The 20,750-nt window shown below is 34.4% G+C and overlaps 1 protein-coding gene across 1 annotated transcript; it reads left to right on the forward strand.

Annotated features, from left to right (window-relative positions):
• Positions 1-542: 542 nt before the first annotated feature.
• LOC123533833 (uncharacterized) lies at positions 543-20,377 on the forward strand. The gene is made up of 4 exons (XM_045315744.2): positions 543-719; positions 18,175-18,208; positions 18,731-18,850; positions 19,314-20,377. The coding sequence occupies exons 1-4, from the start codon at positions 654-656 to the stop codon at positions 19,412-19,414; spliced, it is 321 nt and encodes a 106-aa protein (XP_045171679.2). The 5' UTR covers positions 543-653; the 3' UTR covers positions 19,415-20,377.
• Positions 20,378-20,750: the final 373 nt, after the last annotated feature.

A 20,750-nucleotide genomic window follows, 5' to 3' on the forward strand; every position in this document is an offset into this window, starting at 1 on the left:
TGTGCAAATCAGGGCCTTATATATGTATCGGGCCTTTGTATATCCGAATTAAACCAATCCGAATATGAGCTTAATGAGCGGTTGATACACTTCGTTTAGAACAGAAAAGTTACCACCTTAATTACCTTATCCGTTATACATATTTCAGAAATATATATTATTATGCATTAAATCAGTGAGAGTAAAAGCTGATTCAGTAGTCACTACATATTTCTTGTTCGTGGCCATTTTGACTATTCTATGTTTATAGAGGTCAAGGACATTTTAGGTCATGCCAACCTGATTAGTAGTTCTTCGGAACGATCTCATCAAATATTTTAGGAAGAAAATCGAGCAGATCTGTTCTGGAATAGTCACCATATTTCAACAGTAACGAAGATTGCATTTCATGGAGTTTGTACTGCATGAAGTCCTTTATTTAAGCCGCACTAAAATAAAAATTTATCTCATTCGTTCAATCTTTTTTCAAAAAAATAAACTTCAGAAGAACCATCAGTCAATTTACAGTGGCCTAAGAGAGTCATCGAAGCATGATTTTAGATCCGGTTTCCATTCAGGGTAAATCAAAAAACCAAACGCAACCGTGCGAGTTTTATATTGTTAATCTTATCCAACATTTTCGTTATCATTGCTTGTTTAGATACTAAGGCAGAATGAACCAGGTTTTACGGCGAGTAGTGATATTCTTATGCTGGACTTTTATTCTATTTGACATCGCTGTGAGTACTACTTTTTAAATCAACAGGTGTTATGTTAGCATACGTAAAATCAATTGCGTTTCTTTTCACGCTTTACTGTATCACACAGATCATGCCGATATCATCATATATTGCAAAATATTCTTTGGTATGTGGGTGGGAGGACCAGGATGGGGAGGGGTGGGGGTGTTGCAGTGAAAGTAAATGCGATAAGTGTAAACTATGTAAAATGAAACATTGAGAAGTGGGAATGTAGGTAAGATATAAATAAATGAAAGGAATGTATTTCTATTGTGGTTGGGTACATGGGAACACAAGCTGAGATTGCGGGGAGGGGTGGTAGGTAGCGGGAAGAACGGTTGAGGTCATGTAAGATAAATATATGTAAGAAATGTTAAAACCATTTTGATGTGTGTGGGGGAGGGGGGGGGGGGGTGCCAGCGAAGGAGGGTGAAATAGGGTGTAAATAGATTCATTTCTGTATTATATCCACATCAACATGGTCATAATAACAAAAGATTAAAGCAACAAATATATGAATCAATAAAAAATACATGGGTGAATAAAACTTAATCTCTTAAAGTTCCATAAGGCTTTTAATTTTATGTTAAAAAACAGATAATGCTGCTTAGAGACTACACACAACTGAGTAGTTAGAAAAACGCTACTTTCAATATTACCTGAAATTATGAAGTCATGGTCATAAAGAGGGATACTCAAACAATGCATTATATAGTACATTCTATTATTTTAATCATATAGTCAAACCTATGACAAATACACGAGAAAACAATTATCAAACATTGGATTTAACAAGAAAATAACATATTTTCTGTTCATGACAAAAAATGTGACAGCCAGATTTTAATCAAAGGCATTATAACCCTTTAATTTAAAGGATTACTGAATCTTATAAAAAATATGCGTAATGAAAGACTAATTTCTAACGCATATCAAATAAGGATTACACAAAAAAGAGATACATACCTTTTATTTCCATTATGGTCCTTAAAACTTAAGTTGACTTCACATAGGAAAACATGCATAGAATTGTAATACTAAAATTACAAGAAAATTACATCAATTTGCAATTAAGTGAGGTACTCCTGGTTCTAGAAATCTTGAAAGAAAAAGTATCAGTCTTAAAACATTAAGCTAGCAAAACAGTTTTCATTGATGTCTTAAAATGACTTCATTTACTAGAGAGCCTAACTGAAGAAGGTATTTTTTTTCCACAGAATACAGCCAAGAAAAGCAAAATACTTATACCAAAACATTTAACTTTAGGGATAAAGACAGGTCCCTGTTCATTGAATCTGGTCTTGTAGGAATGAATGGTGTTTTGAGGAATAAACTATTGTCAATATAATCAAGGGTTACATCAATTTTCTATTTTGATAACATGTTATAAAGCTATCCGATCAAATAATGTGCAAAAAAATAAAAAATCAGAATGAGTCGAGGGTCCAGATTCAAGACAAACCTAATTTATTTATTTTGGGTAACCTGAGGTGTTTGTTTAAAATTTTGAATAATACCATGGTACCAAAAGAGCATGCATGGTCAAAATGGCAATAAAAAAGGGTCATAACTGAAAGTTTCTTAGTATGAATGGTAAGGTATTCACCTTTCCTAAAGATGAATTTTAAGTGGGCCTTAGCCTTCTTGATAACAGAACTGGCAATAGATTGTTCAGACAAATTTTGGTGTAATGTAGCTCTAAGGTATTCGACAGATGTTGACTGACTATCAGCGCCATCACATACTATGTTTAAAGAGGAATTTAACCTTGGTTTTGACCAAAATAGTTGTAACTCTGTTTTACCTAAGTGTAAAGATAATTTACCCTGAAATCCCGAAAATAAGCCGGGTTTGAAAATAAGCCGGTCTCGAAAATAAGCAACCATTTCACTACAGGCAAAAAGGGCTCATAAATTAGCCTCACTCAAAAATAAGCCCTCCACAGTTTTGTATCAGTAGTAGTATCAATGACTTTGTTAGGACACCATATAAGATAGAAAGAGTTACCAATGTGTACATAGCAGATTTATTTCCACATGTAATAGCAATAAAACATACTTTGGAATAAAAATCACTTAAAACAATGCAAGTTATGCTGATTTTCAAAACCACTTTAAAGCAATAAATTTCCAGTCTCAAACACTTCTTGTCACGTCAGTTTTACTAATTAACATAATAGTGGAGCAGGATATCGCATAAATACTTCAGTTGATGATACAAGCATCAAATTTACAGGACAGTAACTTCATGGCATACGCTTTAACATAAGATCAAGGGCCACTTGAAATATTGTCGTTTTCAAGATGACCGCCGCGAAAACAAAATGGCCGCCATTTTGTATTTACTTTTCAGTACTTTATTTGAGGCAAGCATGTAATACATTAAAACGATAGCATTTTTATGCCCCCAGCATCTACAGATGCCGAAGACATATAGTGATTGTCATGTCCGTCCGTTCGTACGTCCGTCCGTTCATCCACATGAGGTTAACCAAATGGGACCGTTTCGTCTTGCATCAATACCCTTACTAGAATGATTTGATACTAATACAAATGTAACCTGTGAGCATTCTTCATCTTCAAACATTATCTGACCTCAGTTTGACCTTGACCTTGACCTCAGTTTGGACTTAGTTTGCTTTATATGGGTCATCTCTTGGTTAACCAAATGGGACCGTTTCGTCTAGCATCAATACCCCTTACAAGAATGAATTGATACAAATACAGATGTAAACTGTGACCATTCCTCATCTTCAAACATCACCTGACCTCAGTTTGACCTTGACCTCGTTTTGGACTTAGGTGCAAAATCTACCGATAAGGATGCCACTGGGGGTATCAAGCGTTTATTGAACGTAGCTCCTTGGTTTTATTTATACACTTTCGTTTCAGTTTAGAACAGAATACCAATCTGTAGTATTCATATTCTTTTAATTTGTAATCAATTTTGTATGGCTAAGAATCTCAATACTTAAGTTTTTATAACTTGCAGTTTTGTTTTTTAACAATGGTAAAATCTGGAGTACACCAACCAATATAAGTTTTATATACATTACACTCAGATTACATTCAATGCAATAAATTAACATCGTTAGAAAATGCGTCTTATAAACCACGAGGGGATAAAGAAATAGGACAGCGTGAGCACTCGCACAGTCAATAGCAACATTTTCTTATAAGTCAAACCTTAAGAAACTATTTCTATTGATTTACTATACCCATAAAATTATACACATCGGAAATCGTGTTCTAGCCGAAACAAAAAAAAATATGCATATACTGCATTTAGTCATTTTCTTAACAGTTGCAACATCAAATTGCTGTGCATAACAGACCTAAGTGGTGGCACTTGCAATTTCCAGCACAGGAAGTCCTTTTGCAGTCACACCTTTGAAGGACCTGGAAGCATTCAGATTCAACCGACAATTCCATCCGATAAGGGATCCACACATTGTTCTGCTTCAGCCATTCCCAGTTTGACGGAGGCGGCAGTTGCTGCATGGTAACAGCTGTTTTACCTCAGACATGGCCTGCCTGAAAAATTTGCTCGCTTGATGAATTGTTTCAGAGCACCTTTTGTTGGTGGAATCGCATTATACGCTCTTTGTTTCCGGCAAACAAATCAAGTCGAGCTGCATCCATCTTGCATGTCTTGCCTGATCGAGCATACAGTATAACTAATTTTTTTTTCTAATGTACTAGTATCCACTTCCTACTCAGTTATTATGTATTTGACAACACTGAGACTATGAAATACTTTGAACTATAGCTTCCATTACTGCCATGCAGATTTCTTGCCCTTGTCGACAAATGCAAAAACAGTTTCGCAACGGGTAAAAGCAAGAAACAATGGCAATGGCTCTGAGTGAGGACCAAGTAAGCAAGCCACAAAACATCAGTACACTGCCAGAGCAAGAAATAACTAATAATTGTAATTGTTCGGTTTCCTGTCAATGAGGCATGCTTTGCATTAACAAATATACGATTATCGGCTTCTTCGTGTTTACATGGAGCAAGCCCATTTCTGTATATATATAAATTGCAAACAATATCGGCAGTTTTTGTTGCTATGATCATTTTATTGGTTTGCACAGTTATCATTACACCCCGAGATATCTAGGGGCTATTCTGGATTCCAATCCGTCCGTCTATATACGGAATTTATCTGCGCTATTTCTCAGCAATTATTTGCCAGTTTTCAATCAAACCTTGTAATTATTATCAGAACAAAGCCAAGTTGCGCATGTTGATTTTTTCACTTAGTTATGGCCCTTTATTTTTCTTTCTTTCTATGTACATGGAAAACTTTTGTCCGCGCTATTTCTCGGTCATCATATGCGAGACTTTTATCAAACCTTGTAATTATAATTTGTACCAAGTCAAGTTGTACATGTGCAAAGCATGTTCCATTTGAAATATTTTTCACATAATTATAGCCCTTTATTATTTTTTTCTATATATGTATATGGGAAAAATGTCCGCGCTACTTATCAGTCATTGTATGCCAGACTTTTATCACACCTTGTTATTACTATGATCACTGGTACCAAGTGTAGTGTTATGCATGTGCAAAACACGTTCCATTAGAATGAGTTCTGACTAAATTGTTGCCCTTTATTTGCCTCAAATACGAACAGAGTTACATTGATTTTTTACATACTTTATTTGTTAAGGATAACTAGTTGATGACCCTTGGTGATCTAATAAAATAAAAAAAGTGGAAACCCACAGGTCTCCAAACACGACATAAACGAAAATGTTGTAGGTTTGATTTGATTTGTGGTTATGGAGCCTTCATATCACAGAAAATGCCAAAAAGACAAGATTAAAAAAGCAGATTACATGGTCCTTTGTCCATGACCTTGACCTACTGACTTGATTTCTTCTTTTTTTTAAGATATTGCCATAAAATTCGAACCACTTGTACAGTTTTGAACAAACATTTCAAAACTGATTTTCAGTGACCTTGATCTTGACCTACTTTCTTCTTTTAAGGTACAACAGTGAAGTATGGAGATCTTATACAGTTTTGCCCACCATTTTTGTGCGTCTTTGTACACTTTCTCCCTGTACAATATACAAAGCAATGTATCATATTTTCAATAACCCTGTTACTCTGACAATAAGCTGATATCTGGGGGTATTTATCACCATTAGTGATACGTCTTGTTTTATCCTCACGAAAACTCAGTAGTTTAGTTTTGTTTTCAACGCATCTAAGAAAACTATTCCATAGTTTAGGAGGTCTTCTATTCAACTCTTTTCAACATTATCAAGAGTTTGAAATAGGACTTAAACAAAAGCACAGACACTTAAACACTTAAACTTACAATGATATATTCAAATTTGGTCTCTGTTAATACAAAGTATGTACTATTTTAACTTGAAGGCCAAGGAACTATCCTTTTTCCGCCTTCAATATATATTTTAACATTTTGCTGTATGGGATACGACTTGTTTTTTTTGTTTTTTGTTACATATACGTATTGAAGTTGTCACTGGACCCCATGCTGAGTAACATGACATTATGAACTATATCAGTGTGCCCTTGTAGTGCTTGTAGTTCATTCTATAGAATCATTACACATATCATTTAATTAAAGATTTTGTTTCAGCTGATTAGCAATGGTTCAGTATTGTCATGATTTTGATACTGTTTCTCAGTGAAACAAAGCAATAAATGAAGGGTAGAACAGAGAACAGATTGAAAAGAAGAGACGTCCATATAAACCATATTAGCTTATTTCAGGCCAGTATCATAATAATATGTTTTCAGGTTTATCTGGGACCAGGATCTAATCAATAGTCGATGGTTATAGCACTGAAAGTAGGAGACTCATACTTGGCCGTGATAAGAACGTTATCTAAAAGTCTGGCGGCCATTTTAAAGATGGCAGCCTTCTTAAATGGGTCGATATTTGGAAAAGGCATCATTAAAAAAAAAGTATCTGCTTATGGGAACAAATTGATAGGAAAAAACATGTTACAGCCATACAAATATGATATTTTAGAAACTTACAGATCCTGATTATATGAAAAATGCCTCAATTCTGGCAGCCATTTTGAAATTTGGAGGCCATCTTGAAATGGATGATTTTTAAATGGCCCTCGATCATTTTTGAATCTGGGTCATATGATGAACATTTAGTGTAAATTTCATACTTGTATCATCAAGTGAAGTATTTCCTTAGATTTTCACACTAAGCTGCTCCACTATAACCGGTCTTTATAACACAATGAAGTGTTTATCATTTATTGTGTAAGTTATTCATACCCGTTGGGCGATTAAATCATAGGTGTATTTGTTTGTTAGGCCAGACAAACAAAACTTTTTAACGGGTAATTATCTGTTAGCATGGGATTATTTTCGTTAAGATATTGTAACAGGTATGTCAGAAGTATAAGTATTTACCGACGTCGATGTTTTTACTAAAAAGCAAACAAATATGATATCCGTATCTTCAGTATTTCGGTACTCGAAAATACGCCGGTGTTTAAACCGTTACCGAATATATGCTCATTTTCTATGTTAACCTGTTCTTACCAGCTACAAGAATGGCAGAGTCACCAGTATATAAAAAACTTACTTATAAGAGTGCAAAGTATGGCGCCATTAGGAACATAAAATGTTCTATTATAGGGTGTGGAATATATGTGGAGGCATTTGGGGTGTAAGAGGGAATTTAAATGAAACTATTAGACAAAGTTAGTACATGTAAAAGGAATTTTAAAAATATGTTTTGCGGTAGGGGTGGGGAGGAATAAGGGTGTAATGGGTGGGGATTGGGAAGAAGAAGTTGCAGTAGGGGTTAGGATTGGGGATAAGACGAATACCTACTAAGGAACACTAAGAGATATAAATGAAACTGAGAATTCAGCCGCCATCAATTTTTTTTCCCAACACTATAACAAAATCTGACCCAATGACATTGACCTTCGACGTACCTGACCTTAAACTCAAAGATGTTGGTCCCTTACTAAGATAAATCTTCACATGAGGTTTAATGATTATAGGGGCAGAACTAAGAAGAAACAGTGAAGCTGAGAAGTTTGCCAAAAATCTTTCACCAACACTTTTACAAAATCTTACCCCGCTCACATTGACGATGTATCGATGTATCCGACCCTAAATCAAAAGTCATCGGCTCCGTTTAGGATCAGTCCGATGATTATTGAGAAGTTTGCTAGTAGTATTACAATAACCCCAGTGACCTTGTGTTGGGTACCTGACCCTATGATGTAAAAGTCTGTCACCTACCAAGACAGATCGTTATGTGAATTGTGATGAAAACAGGGGCAGTAGTTAAGAAGATATATTGAACATTAGAAGCTTGCCATCAAACTTTAAAATGAAAGCAAAGCCAACGCCGGTGCAATTACATCTTCGAATAGTCGGGCTAAAAATTTTGCCGCCATGGACAGGCTAGATTAACCTCGCATATCTATAGTAAAAGTGTTAAGATTTTTCTTGTCACAAACGGCTGGCCTGATCTCAAAATTATTTTACATAAACGTTCATCGGTGTGTCCCCGAGATAATTCTGCTTCGCTGCCAGTGTACGCAGTAACTTTTTTCAAACAACATATCATTCTTTTAAACCACTGGTCCGATTTTGAAATTATATCACTAAAATGATCCTTGGGTGATCATTTTGCCAGGATTGTTTGTTATTCCAATTCGTAAAGACTGGATACCATTGCTAAAAATAGAAAATATATTCAAATATTATCTGCCCCTAAACCGCTGGTTTGATTTTAAAATAATTTTCATGATATGTTGCACTGGTACATTATTAAAACTACAAAATCAGATCAGTGAAGTTTTTATTCAGGACGTTGATATCATGTATCAGGACTTTATTTAAGGTGTTCATTTTACTTTAAAATTGCATTCTGTTGTTTTTTTTTTAAATAAATCTAGTTACGCCTGGCTTGTAACAAAGCTATCAAAAATCATGACCATCAGGTCAGGGGGTCTTCGCTACTTTTCCTACATGTCTATACAGAAAACCTAGAGCTGTGAAGTTTAGAAGAGCGATCTATAGCTATCATGGCCCTCTTGTTTAAATCATTTTGGACAAACATTTTAAATTTTCAAGGGCCGTTTTTTCGGTACCTTGGTTACATTAATACTATTAACAGAAATGATTCAATTGTGTTTACATAATTATATGAAAGTATTGGTTGTCACAACTCAACCCGTTCTGATAAAGTAGCATTCACCAGATGTACTCATAAAACATTTGAATAAACAGTAAGGATCGGTTCTAATCTTGTTTTCATGCATTTACTTAATGGGTTAGAAAATATACCGTGCAGACGGGATTATCAATTGGCTTTGCTCAAACGAAATAATTTATTTATCCTCTTCAAGTAATTCAGAAATAAGTAACAACAACAATGACATAAGATTGGGCAGATGAATTTTTATTTCAAGTTAAACAAAGATCGAGCATGTTTAAAAAAAAGAAGAAGAAAAAAAGAAAAAAAGAAACAAACGGTTATGTAAAGTTGCACATACATACTAACAGCTTTAATTAACTATGATATTCTTAGGATACGGGTAGGAACTATACCATTTAAAGACCTGCTCCAGTTCTACCTTTTAACCTTAAATTGTCATGAAAATCCTGACTATGAACAATGACGCGTGTCAAAATAGAGTCTATTTTTATATAATATTCTATATAAAATACCTGTGGTTTTGCGTGCTAGTGTGGCGCGTGGTCGTTAACTGTTACCTATTGTAATCATGGGTTGAATACACACAATAGAATTTGAATAGCCGCGGAGCAGGTCTTTAAGTTTACATATTTTATGATCTGATTACATCCTTGATCGGTGCAAAACTTGTCGCAAAACAACATGCATATCCTGTACTATGATTTTAACTCTTAGCCTGCTGCAGGCGAATTTAACAGCCTTTGCAAACAGCTTGGAACCAGATCAGACGCCGATTAAATCGGCGTCTGATCAGGTTCCAAGCTGTTTGCTACTCTGACAATATTTCTTCCAGTTTTGGAGCAAATTGAATGAACTTTACAATTTTAGCAGACGACATTTCCAGCAGACGACAATTTATCTAGCATGCTAAGGGTTTAAGTAAGAATTTAAAAATCAATCAATTACATCCGTATATACACATGTATTCGTTTAGCGTTGCATATCCGGGTAAAAACCATTATCAACGATAGGCAAATAAAAGATCTTCACTATTGATACATGAAACACTTTGAAATCCACGCAATATTTATATCACGTTGTAAAACTTTAAATAGTTCATGTTGAAATATATATACAAAAAAAGAACTTTAAGTCATTGATAACGTTATAAAAGTTCTCATCTTAAGTTTTAAAATCCTTACTTTTTCCATAATTAAATGCTGTTGTATGAATTCAGTTAAACGTGTTCCGTTAAACTTTAGAGGTGTTGTTGTCATGTTTGAGCAAACTGTACAGTTCATGTTGCAAAATGTGTATAAATCGTACAAGGACAACTGTTTTTACTTTGAACAGTATCATTAAAAAACAACAAGTCTGTTTTTGCACCCTTCATTATTCACAGACCCGAAGAAGTGTTTTGATTTAATAGACAGAGAAATGCTGTTATACAAATTATTACTTAATAGCATATACAACTCGTTTCGGAATAAGTAGACTACCACAGTATCTTGTATGATTAACAGACTGGTTGGACTGCACAGCGGACTTGAATCAGGTATGCAATCTTTTCAATATTCGCTTAAGGTAGTTCTGCACGTCTGATATACCGGATGTGATGGCGTAACGTCATTTATCCGGAAAACGTAGAATAAAGCCTGGATTCAGCATACGGAAATGAAAATCATTATATGAATTATTCGAAACCTGTGAGTAAATTTATTACAATTGCACTGTTGCTATCTTTCTTAAGTCAAAATATGATAGTTAAACATATGACACGTTATAAATTAAAAACAAAAGTCTAAAGTCTTAAAATTAGCATGAAATTTCCGGTTCACTTTAATAATGGTCAAATATCTCAAAAATAAGCACACGGACCTATATATTTTATTCCACCAAATTATGGGCCATATGTTTATTAACATCTTAGAGAAGTTTCATCAAAATCTACATTGTAGAAAATTTTCTATTCGCGAAAATGTTATGATTGTTATTATTGTTATGCATGCTACCGTCCACGCCCTCTAGCCCCGGGTTGAGCAGAACTCAACATTTACACATGCTAAAAGTACAAAAACAATTTAGACACATCGCAGATGTGCTCATACGGCGGTGCACATGGAACCTTCAATGCTACACTAGCGTGTAATTCCATGAAAAGCGGCGTATGGTCCCCAGTTAAAATAATGGGTTTGCCCTAAACGAGAAAACAATGAGCAGAACTAAACAAACTGGAATTTAGAAAGTGGATCTGAGGTTATGGAACCTGCATATCACAGGAACTGCTAAAAGACAAAATTAAAAAGCAGGCACCATATCCAAGGGGTGATTAAACAATACCCAAAGCTATGAAAGCGGGAGTATTGGAACCACCCAGGCCGAAATGTTCATGCTGAGAAACTAAACAGTACCAGTAACACGACATAAAAGTCGTGCTGAACGATCTGAGAAGATCGAAATATAACAGCTCTGACTGAATGTGCGGGGAGACTTTTTACGGCCGCCACACGGCACAAACAACGCTGCTGTGATAATAAAATAGAAAAAGTGGAAACTCCACAAGTCGCTCAATACAATAAAAACGAAAATGTTGCAGGCTCGGTTTGATTGAGCCTGTTCATGGACGGTAGTTAAAATGCATGCTACCGTCCCCGCCCTCTAGCCCCGGGTTGAGCAGAACTCAACATTTACACATGCTAAAAGTACAAAAACAATTTAGACACATCCGCAGATGTGTTCATACGGCGGTGCACATGGACCTTCAATGCTACACTAGCGTGTAATTCCACGAAAAGCGGCGTATGGTCCCCAGTTAAAATAATGGGTTTGCCCTAAACGAGAAAACAATGAGCAGAACTAAACAAACTGGAATTTAGAAAGGGGATCTGAGGTTATGGAACCTGCATATCACAGGAACTGCTAAAAGGCAAAATTAAAAAACAGGCACCATATCCCAGGGGTGATTAAACAATACCCAAAGCTATGAAAGCGGGAGTATTGGAACCTCCCAGCCCGAAATGTTCATGCTGAGAAACTAAATAGTACCAGTAACACGACATAAAAGTCGAGCTGAACGATCTGAGAAGATCAAAGTATAACAGCCCTGACTGCATATTTGCAAGTTATAGAAATATTTTTAGCAGTCCTTGTTATTTTCATTTGATACAGAATCTTGAGAAGGCTGGCTGTTCAGGTGATATCAGAGCTATTCTGACTGCATTTACTTTTACCACGTAGCTGTCACTGAAAAATAGAGAAGTGAGAGAATAACTATCTGAATGTCTTTTATTTGACTATGTGTGGTGGTGAAATGGGGATGGGCTCCCCAGTTATAGTATTTGTGACTGGGTAGTACTACTGACCTATAAGCCAGCTGGAGGGTTTCCTCTCACAAATTAGAAAATGAACAAAATTTACACATACTATTTCAATCATTTAATAAATTGTATATAAGTAAATGTATAATATATACATCTTTCCTTTGTTCTTTTAATGAAAATAATTTATCACATAAACCTCCCCCCTCCTTGAAATGATTTAAAAGGAACAATTGTATGAAATACATTAAATACTTTTGACTTTGCTACACTTTGATTAAAGATACATGAAATTCTAAACAAAGGTAACAAATATTCTGTCAAAAAATAACATTTAATCAAACATTTATAAAGATTTGAAATCAGACCTGATCAGATACTAAAACATACTATAAATAAAATGTAAATACCTTCATTTTATTCCATTATTAGGATGATGATGAACATTCATTCTTTGAAGAATTAGTCTTGAATAATCACAAATCAAACTAAAATGGTTGTTACTGTTGTTACATTTTGACAGATACAGGATTTAATCCTTTTCAACTTTAAAGGCGAAATCAGTTTCTCATACATGTGCAGAGGGTCTTTTTCTGAAAAAGAGTATGTCATATTTTAAAATTTCAAAAACTTATCAATATTTATAGTCACACTACAATAGAATGTATGTCAATTTAAGTTATATAAAGTCCTACTAGCTATTCTTGTATCATAGATTGAGAGGTCAAGATTTCATACTTGTATAAATATGGCATGTGGGGGATTTCATTCTTTATCTAAATAGGCCTCTGAGGTGTAAATATAAAAAAAAACATATTAACTTTGACACAATCAAACCATTTACATTCAGTATGTACTTGTAAAACAGTTAAACAACATGCTGACTTATGTATAGCAATGGATGCAATTAAATGTTTTCATTGTTCAGCATTTAGTGAGTTTTTACTTCAGTAAGTCTATATTTCTGCAGGTACTTTGGCAAACACATACACTATTGCAAATGACTTAATTACGATTACCTCCCTAGAACACCCACTCACTTCATAGTTGCTTGAAACAGTCATTTTCAAAAGACACAACTCACAGCTGAAAAACAAAACAAATAAAAACAAAAATATATACATTTTGAAATATAAATATGTCTTTATCTGCTATTTACAAATAACATAAAAAGCATGCTAAAGGTCATTTACAACTAAAATCAGGGCTTTTTCCACTATAAATCTATCTCCCATAAAAGGAGGTAATCCCAAAGAAAAAAGTATGTTTTTTCCTAATTCTGAATTTAAGTTACCTTATATGGGTGTTTGATGTTTTAAAATGGTTTTGCACGTTCGTATGTATATTTAGGTTATTAAAACAACATTTATACTGTTGATCAATTACTGAAATGTAATTCATTAATATTTTACACAAAAAATATCTTTTGGTAATTTGGAAAGTTTCCACATCAGACAATTGCTGAGAGCATTTCCCCAATTCCACTGGTGTTGGCGCATGGTATTCCCAAAATGATGGGGAAAAACGCCTGAACGTGTTATCTTGGTAAAATAATAAGAAATGTCTGTCCAATGTTAAGAAAATAACCTCTGTATGGTCTTTGAATCTGTTGAAGGAAGTGACCAAATATCTTGCATAGCTTGAATTTTTTACATGTCAGATTAAAACATAAAATATTCTGAGACTAGCCTGTTTTCATTTTAGTGTTATCCTTTATTCTAACACGACCAGCGAATAACCTACATACATGTAGAGCAAAATCTATCTCGGGTTATTCTGCAATAAACCACTCGCGTGCAATGACGTCATCCGATCCAGGTGCGTAGCACGGTCGTAAAAAGTAGTTACCATTTTTTATAACACTGTTGATACTAGTTTGTCGTGTTATAAGCTTTTTCTGGTTTCCTAAATGAAGAGCATCAAGGGGAGGTAATAGAAATAGGAAAATTACCCTAGATCATAAACTTTGGCCCAAATCTACAAGAATGTGTCTGAATGACCCACTACAATTTATGTTTCATTTTGGAATATAATCTTCCCTTTATACGAACAAACATACTTTTCTGCTGAGACCTGTGCACTTTTCAAGATGTAGAGCACAATATAAACGTATGTTTTGCTCCATAAATATATTTTTTCTTGCAGATGAAAGTCTAGATCATACAAGAATCAAAAAAATATTTGGAAATATTAGTTTGGTATGAAACCATATTCATTTGCCTTTAAAATTTGCAAGTAAGAAAGTAAAGGACATTTTCTAGTACTTTTCAGATAATAAAATAGGCATGCACCCCTGATTTTTTGAAAATTAAGCAAGTTGGGGATTTGCATCCTCGTTTCCATGGTAACCGGGTCATATATTGAAAAAATGAAAAACAGGATTTTCTTAATTTTGCATCCTCTTGGTTCTTACAGAGAATTGGTCTTGATACGTACCCATTATGTTGATAAATGGTCACATGATTTTTAAAAGATATCTGAACCAAAAACTTACACGTTATTTATACAAGACTTTCAGTGTGAACAGTTTGTCCTCATGAACCGAAGCAGATATGAAAGATAAATGCTATGTCAAATTAGGTGTGGGATCCTACCTCTTAGAATAGAAACGAGCAGATACGTTGGCGAAACGACAAACTTAAGATTTTGTACTTTTTTGCTGAAGATGAAACACGGAGTTCTTTAGAAAAATCCATTTCTTACTACACACTTCGTTTTTTGTTGCTTTTGTCAAATATTGAATCCTTGAATGAGAATTGGATAAACTATTTAATACCAACCTATTCAAACACAGTGATAGTGTATAGCTGACCGTTCGAAAGGCGGTGCTCCACTTTGTTCCTTTGTTTGTTCGTTTTGTCCTCATGTGTTGGCTTTGTGTGTGAGCGTGTGTGTGTGTATGTATATGTGTTTGTGGTGTGCACGTCCGCGGGCTGTGGGTTTCGTTTTTGGGAGGCTCCGTTTTTGGTACGTGGCATTCCCTGTTTGATATTTGTCTTTGTTTTTACTGATTGATACTGATCTTAGATTCCTAGCTCAAATATCAAGGTCACATTTAGGTTTCAAAGATTTAAGGACATGTTATTTTAGGAAATTCGTGTACGAACAAAAGCTTTGTCGTGCATGTTGGGATTTCGAAATAGCTTGGCACAAAACACATCTGTATCTTGACATTACATAGTGTGTCCTAAACACTCATTAACTCATTTACCAAAGGTTTAATTTATTCTTCATTCATAAATTCTTTACAAAATAATTATTATGTTAGAGTGATGCGGTTATGGTGAGTCAGTGAATGTAAAGCATCAATTCTAGCTTTATTTATATCATATAATCACACAGCGTTTCATCTTATACACCACACATTGTCGTGTTTTGCTAGGTTTAATATTGTACTGTATGTACAGTGATACACTGCAGTACATTCAATGTTTACATTACTACATAATACCAGCGACCGTTGATGTTCCGTTTTTGCTTGCATCGCATTCTTTCTACTTATTTGCTTTCGGTCCAGCGATTCATCCGTTGCACTGGACTTTTCTACTACTGGGAATATTTACAAATATCTACATTTACTATATACGAAGGGTGCAAAATATCCGGACATTTTGCTTTTTCTCAAACACCATTTAAATATTGTTCAAAAATTCTTTTTATTCTTTTTCAAAGTATTCCCCACCTCCGTCTTTGCACTTTTGCCATTTTCCTTGGAGCTTTTGTATTCCCTCAGCAAACCGTGAAATAGACCTTCTGTTTAGGTACCGATTTTCAGCTGAAATCAAAGCCACCTTGGTCTCGTATCTGTTTCCATTGAGCCGTTGTTTTTGTTCTGGAAGCGAAAAATAACATTTGCCACTTGATGGAGTTAATACGTTCTACTGTAGATGAGGCAGTACCAGAGGGGACATTGTCATGCAAAAGAGGAACATTTTTCTGGGCTAGCCTAGGACGCAACGTTTTCAGTTTTTCTTGGAGTGTTTTCAAAATTTCTTCTGAATATTATCTAGCAGTCACAGTTTGACCTTTTAGCACAACATGAGTCAGTGTTATTTCATGTGAACCAAACAGCAACCGGCAAAACCTTACCAGCAGAGGGAGACATCTTAAACGTCTTGGGAGGTGGGGAACCAGTTCGTTTCCATTGCTTTGATTGAGATTTTGTTTCAGGTTCAGCATAATGAACCCACATTTGACCCCAAGTGACAATATAGTATAAAATTTTCATTTTCATCACGATTAAAACGCCTCAAATGTTGTTTTGCTATGGTCATCTTGAATGCTTTTGACCTTACTTATGTCAGCTGTTTTCGCACTTACCTTGCCCATACCTAATTTTGCGCGTAAAATATGATGTGCAGACGCCATACCCATCCTAAACTGATTAGCTACCTCCTGCAATGTCACTATGCAATCTTTCCTGACAGAAACCTAAACATTCGCCGCCGTTGTAGAGATCACTGCCTCAGCGGACCTCCCCTGGCCTAGGCTTGTCCCTCACGCTTGACCTGCCCTTCATAATCTGTGAAACACAACTATAAAAGGTTAAATGGGATATGCAGAATTACAAAAACAACTTTTTTGCTACCTTTGAAAATGTGACAAGGTTTTTCATCCTCTAAAAGCAGGAATTTTATTACAGATCTCTGTTCCTACAGCTTAGTGTCCATGGAACGCCTTACACCTTCCTTGTTTAAGTGCTCAAAACTTAGTTTATAAACACTTCTCAATCAAAATAAACTGGCCGATATATAGGCGATAAAATGTAGTTTTCGCTCATGTATGATCTATATAGGTAGCTGCATGTGGAAAGGCAGGAACATGAAAAGTTTGGCTATTTTCTGACCGCCCCTCGTATTTTTTATGAAAAGAAAAAAAATGCTTATTTTCATATAAACAACATTGGCTCTTTCCGCAAGCGAGCACGCGCAATCTGACGCCATTCACAAAAGTACGTGGACATAATGGCGTCATTTGAAAAATTCCTTCAAACCTTGACGCCAAAATTTCAAAAAGAGCAGTAAATTATAGAGATCAAAACGGAATCGACACGACTATATGATTTTACACTGGATGTAACGATATTTTAGGTAAAAACCAGGGACTGTATTTTTATTTGAGGGCGAATTACCATTGAACGTGGTCGCGTCCTTTTGGTTGGCTGTTCTATTTAGATGTTTAAACGATCTATATCCTTACATATGTTTTGATTTTCTGGTACCCACCTTTTGTAGCAAGTTACTGTAAAAATGTAAACATAAGAACTAAATGCTATTTTTGTACGTTTACATGGGTATAAACCACCTTGGGAATTCTTGACAAGCCATATAGATCTACACCGGATCCTAGAAAAGGGCTTTCATTTAACCATGACCAAGAACACTCCCGCCATATTTTACCTGTGCTTAGATATCTTTTCTCTGAATACTTTATTCCCGAACAACATCCACCTTTACCCTCTTCAAGGTATTCCGTGGTTTCATTGAAGTCTGATTGACACTGTTTTATAAGTTTATGTAATATGGATAAAAATCATAAAGAGAATGGACAAATTTGTTTAAACTTGCATACTTTTCGATCTCTCAAATCTGAAAAAAATAAGAAAGTTTCGAATGTTATAAAATATTAAATGAAAACTTAAAACTAAATGGCGGACTTGACGTAACCATCGTGTTGCATACATATGTATTACATTCAATTAACATTTACTAAACTATTAAAGAAGTTCACTAATAGTTTCAGGCAGAGAGTAAGGGACTATTGTACATTGTGGTAAATTTCGTTTTAATAATAATTATAAAAGGTCTGACATTGACATAATAAATTTAAAAAGAAATTACTGCAGTACCTGCCATTTTCAGAAGCTTCAACCTGTTTAATAATGATAAACTTTAGAAAAAATAGTTCAAGTGATTTTATTTATAGACAGCGAGGACCCAATAAAATACACAAAAAATGTACTTGTTTTATTTTGCAGAGTTGTCTGACGTGCGGTCAAACAAAATGTTCAGGTAATTAAAGTTTAAGCTTTTTAGCGCCTATTTTATGTCTTTCTGGAAACAACGTATAACGCCCCCCCCACCCCTCCTCAAACATGAACAGGATGAACAGGCAGCGCACACACATGTTATATTTCAAACATATTTTGTTTTTGAAAATTATTAAAATTGTTTATCAGATACGCGTTCAAAAATGCACAAAGCAGGTTTAGAAATGACAGATAAAATACAGATAAAATGTATGCTATGAAATATTACAATATACATGCATGAGACGCCATCGTCAACTTGAATTTATTAGTGTATCATAAATGAAAAAGTCAAGGACGGAACTATTTCCAAATATATTAGCATCGTTGGCAAAATATTTTTCAAAAGTACAATAAGTAATGCAAAATCATTTTTAATCAGAAAATAGGACATTCATAAAATAACTACACCTTTTCACTATCTTATCGTATCATTGCATGTAACTGTTTGTTGTTGTTGTTCTTATTTTCTTAAACTGGTAATTAATTGATATACTTTGCCTAGATGGAGAACAGTGTTGCAGTAAGAATGGAGGATCAAACAACTGTTGCTGTAAAAATGACGCCACAGGAACCTCACATCGTTGTTTTTCCGAGACGATAACTGGAAATGGATTTCCATGGTGTAAGATCAAATAGTCTGCAGTTAAAAATTACGTCTTATTAATGGCACTTGATAAAATTATCTTGGTATATATTGTGATAGCGCATTTCAAAATCAATTCTTTCAGTTAAATGGGAATATGTTTAAAACTGCTTGTGCAGTTAATTATATATTTCAATAATGCTATATTGTTAATACACAAACTAGAGAGGTCGGCAATCATATTGAAATATTGACGAAAAAATACAAACGCGCGCAAAGATAACTGAAGTATTATATTATTTGTTTGTAATTATCGACTCCCTGCTTTAGCGTGACCAAGGACCTCGCAGCTTTTACCTCAGTTATAAACTACATATTAACATTTAAAGAAAAAAAAAAACGAAATATAAAAAAAGGTAATATGATAGGTATTTTATATTCGGAAAGTGATTTTTCATTAGATTCATTTTTATACATTTTATGTATTTTGATGTTTCTGCAGGGGGAGCTGTGATCATAGTTATTGTGATAGTCGCAATAATTGCAACCGTCGTGTTCATATTGTACAGAATAAAGAGACGACAGCCACACCAACCACTGTAGACCAGCTTTAGTTGAGATGATGCACATCCGAATACTTGAACACTATTCTTCAATGTTTCAACTAACTGAATACAAGGTTACAAGAATATGTTTTTATTAATTTTTGCGATAAATTCACAAACAATGGATTTTGGAAATTAACACCTGACATAGCTGATCTGTAGAAACCATCAGTTAAAGGAAGTTATAGATTTAAATGACATGGAAAAGAATCTCAAAATTAAGAAATAATACATCTCAAACAGTGATTTGTTGTTGAATAAAGTCATTGTCTGGAGTTCAGCTGCGATGGAATTATTGCCTCCTAGTGATGTGATAAAATTCGTCTGAACGATAACCAGTGATCTTGTTCAAGTGAAGATCACTGTTTGAGATACAATTTCTATTTAAACTCGATATCAAGGAAAACTATATTATTCATTGAATGCATTTACCAAATATATTCCCGTTTTCTGTCATTCATTTTCAGCGCGCCGCTATGACGTTTGATGATATGACGTAATAATTGTAATGTAAAAACTGTAATTTTTGTTACATAATATTGTCACAATTTCAGCCTTCTTTCTTTAATAGTGAAAAAATTGGTCGTGTTAAAATATGCGTTAGCGTGTTTTATTACAAAATAAAGCATGTGGTTTGTTTACGGGGATAGCTCGTCTGTGCCCATTTTTGACAATAAACGGTCTTAGGGTTGCTTGTTGATTACTTAAACTTTAATACTCTGAAATACGGATATTAAATGTGCATTGGCTCAAACTCCGGTTCTGAGTGTCACCTTCCCGCCGTTTACTACACCTCTTATTTAAAAAAAAAACAACTTTACCTGTTATGTCAAAAATGCGCACAAACGGGTGGACATCGTAAAAACACATAATTTGTTTTGTAGTTGATATATATATGTATGATTTTAATTGAAAATTATGTTTTTCATTTGCTTATGTATCAGTTTCTCCGAATTGTTATTGATTGGATGATGTAGTTGTTTCCCTATTATAATTTTAGTACTTATTTGCCGAAAAATAAAAAATAAAAAACATCCTGGTAGTAACTATTTTACCATACTTAGAGCGTTATAGAAACTTTCAGTAACTTTCTTTCCACAGAGATACATTGAGATGTGTTTTCCGAAAAGTATGGAAAAATTAGATAGCACTAGAACTATTTTACTTTATATATAAGCATATAAGGAAACGCTTTTCTGGTGAATTAAAATCTTGGTTACAATTTTTAAAAAAATGCTATTTTTTATAAAATGATTATGTTCTATTATCATTATTGTTCATTTAAAGTGTTTCTGTCGATTAAACTTTAAGGAACTATATTAAAGCTACAAAAG

The sequence above is a fragment of the Mercenaria mercenaria genome, chromosome 12 (genome assembly GCF_021730395.1).
Source record: "Mercenaria mercenaria strain notata chromosome 12, MADL_Memer_1, whole genome shotgun sequence".
NCBI lineage: Eukaryota > Metazoa > Mollusca > Bivalvia > Venerida > Veneridae > Mercenaria > Mercenaria mercenaria.

Excerpts from the sequence above, each read along its gene's own strand:
- LOC123533833 (XM_045315744.2), top strand. The coding sequence starts at position 654 with ATGAACCAGGTTTTACGGCGAGTAGTGATATTCTTATGCTGGACTTTT. Across the intron at positions 18,209-18,730 it reads CGGTCAAACAAAATGTTCAG|ATGGAGAACAGTGTTGCAGT; the intron begins GTAATTAAAGTT and ends TACTTTGCCTAG. Across the intron at positions 18,851-19,313 it reads TGGAAATGGATTTCCATGGT|GGGGAGCTGTGATCATAGTT; the intron begins GTAAGATCAAAT and ends ATGTTTCTGCAG.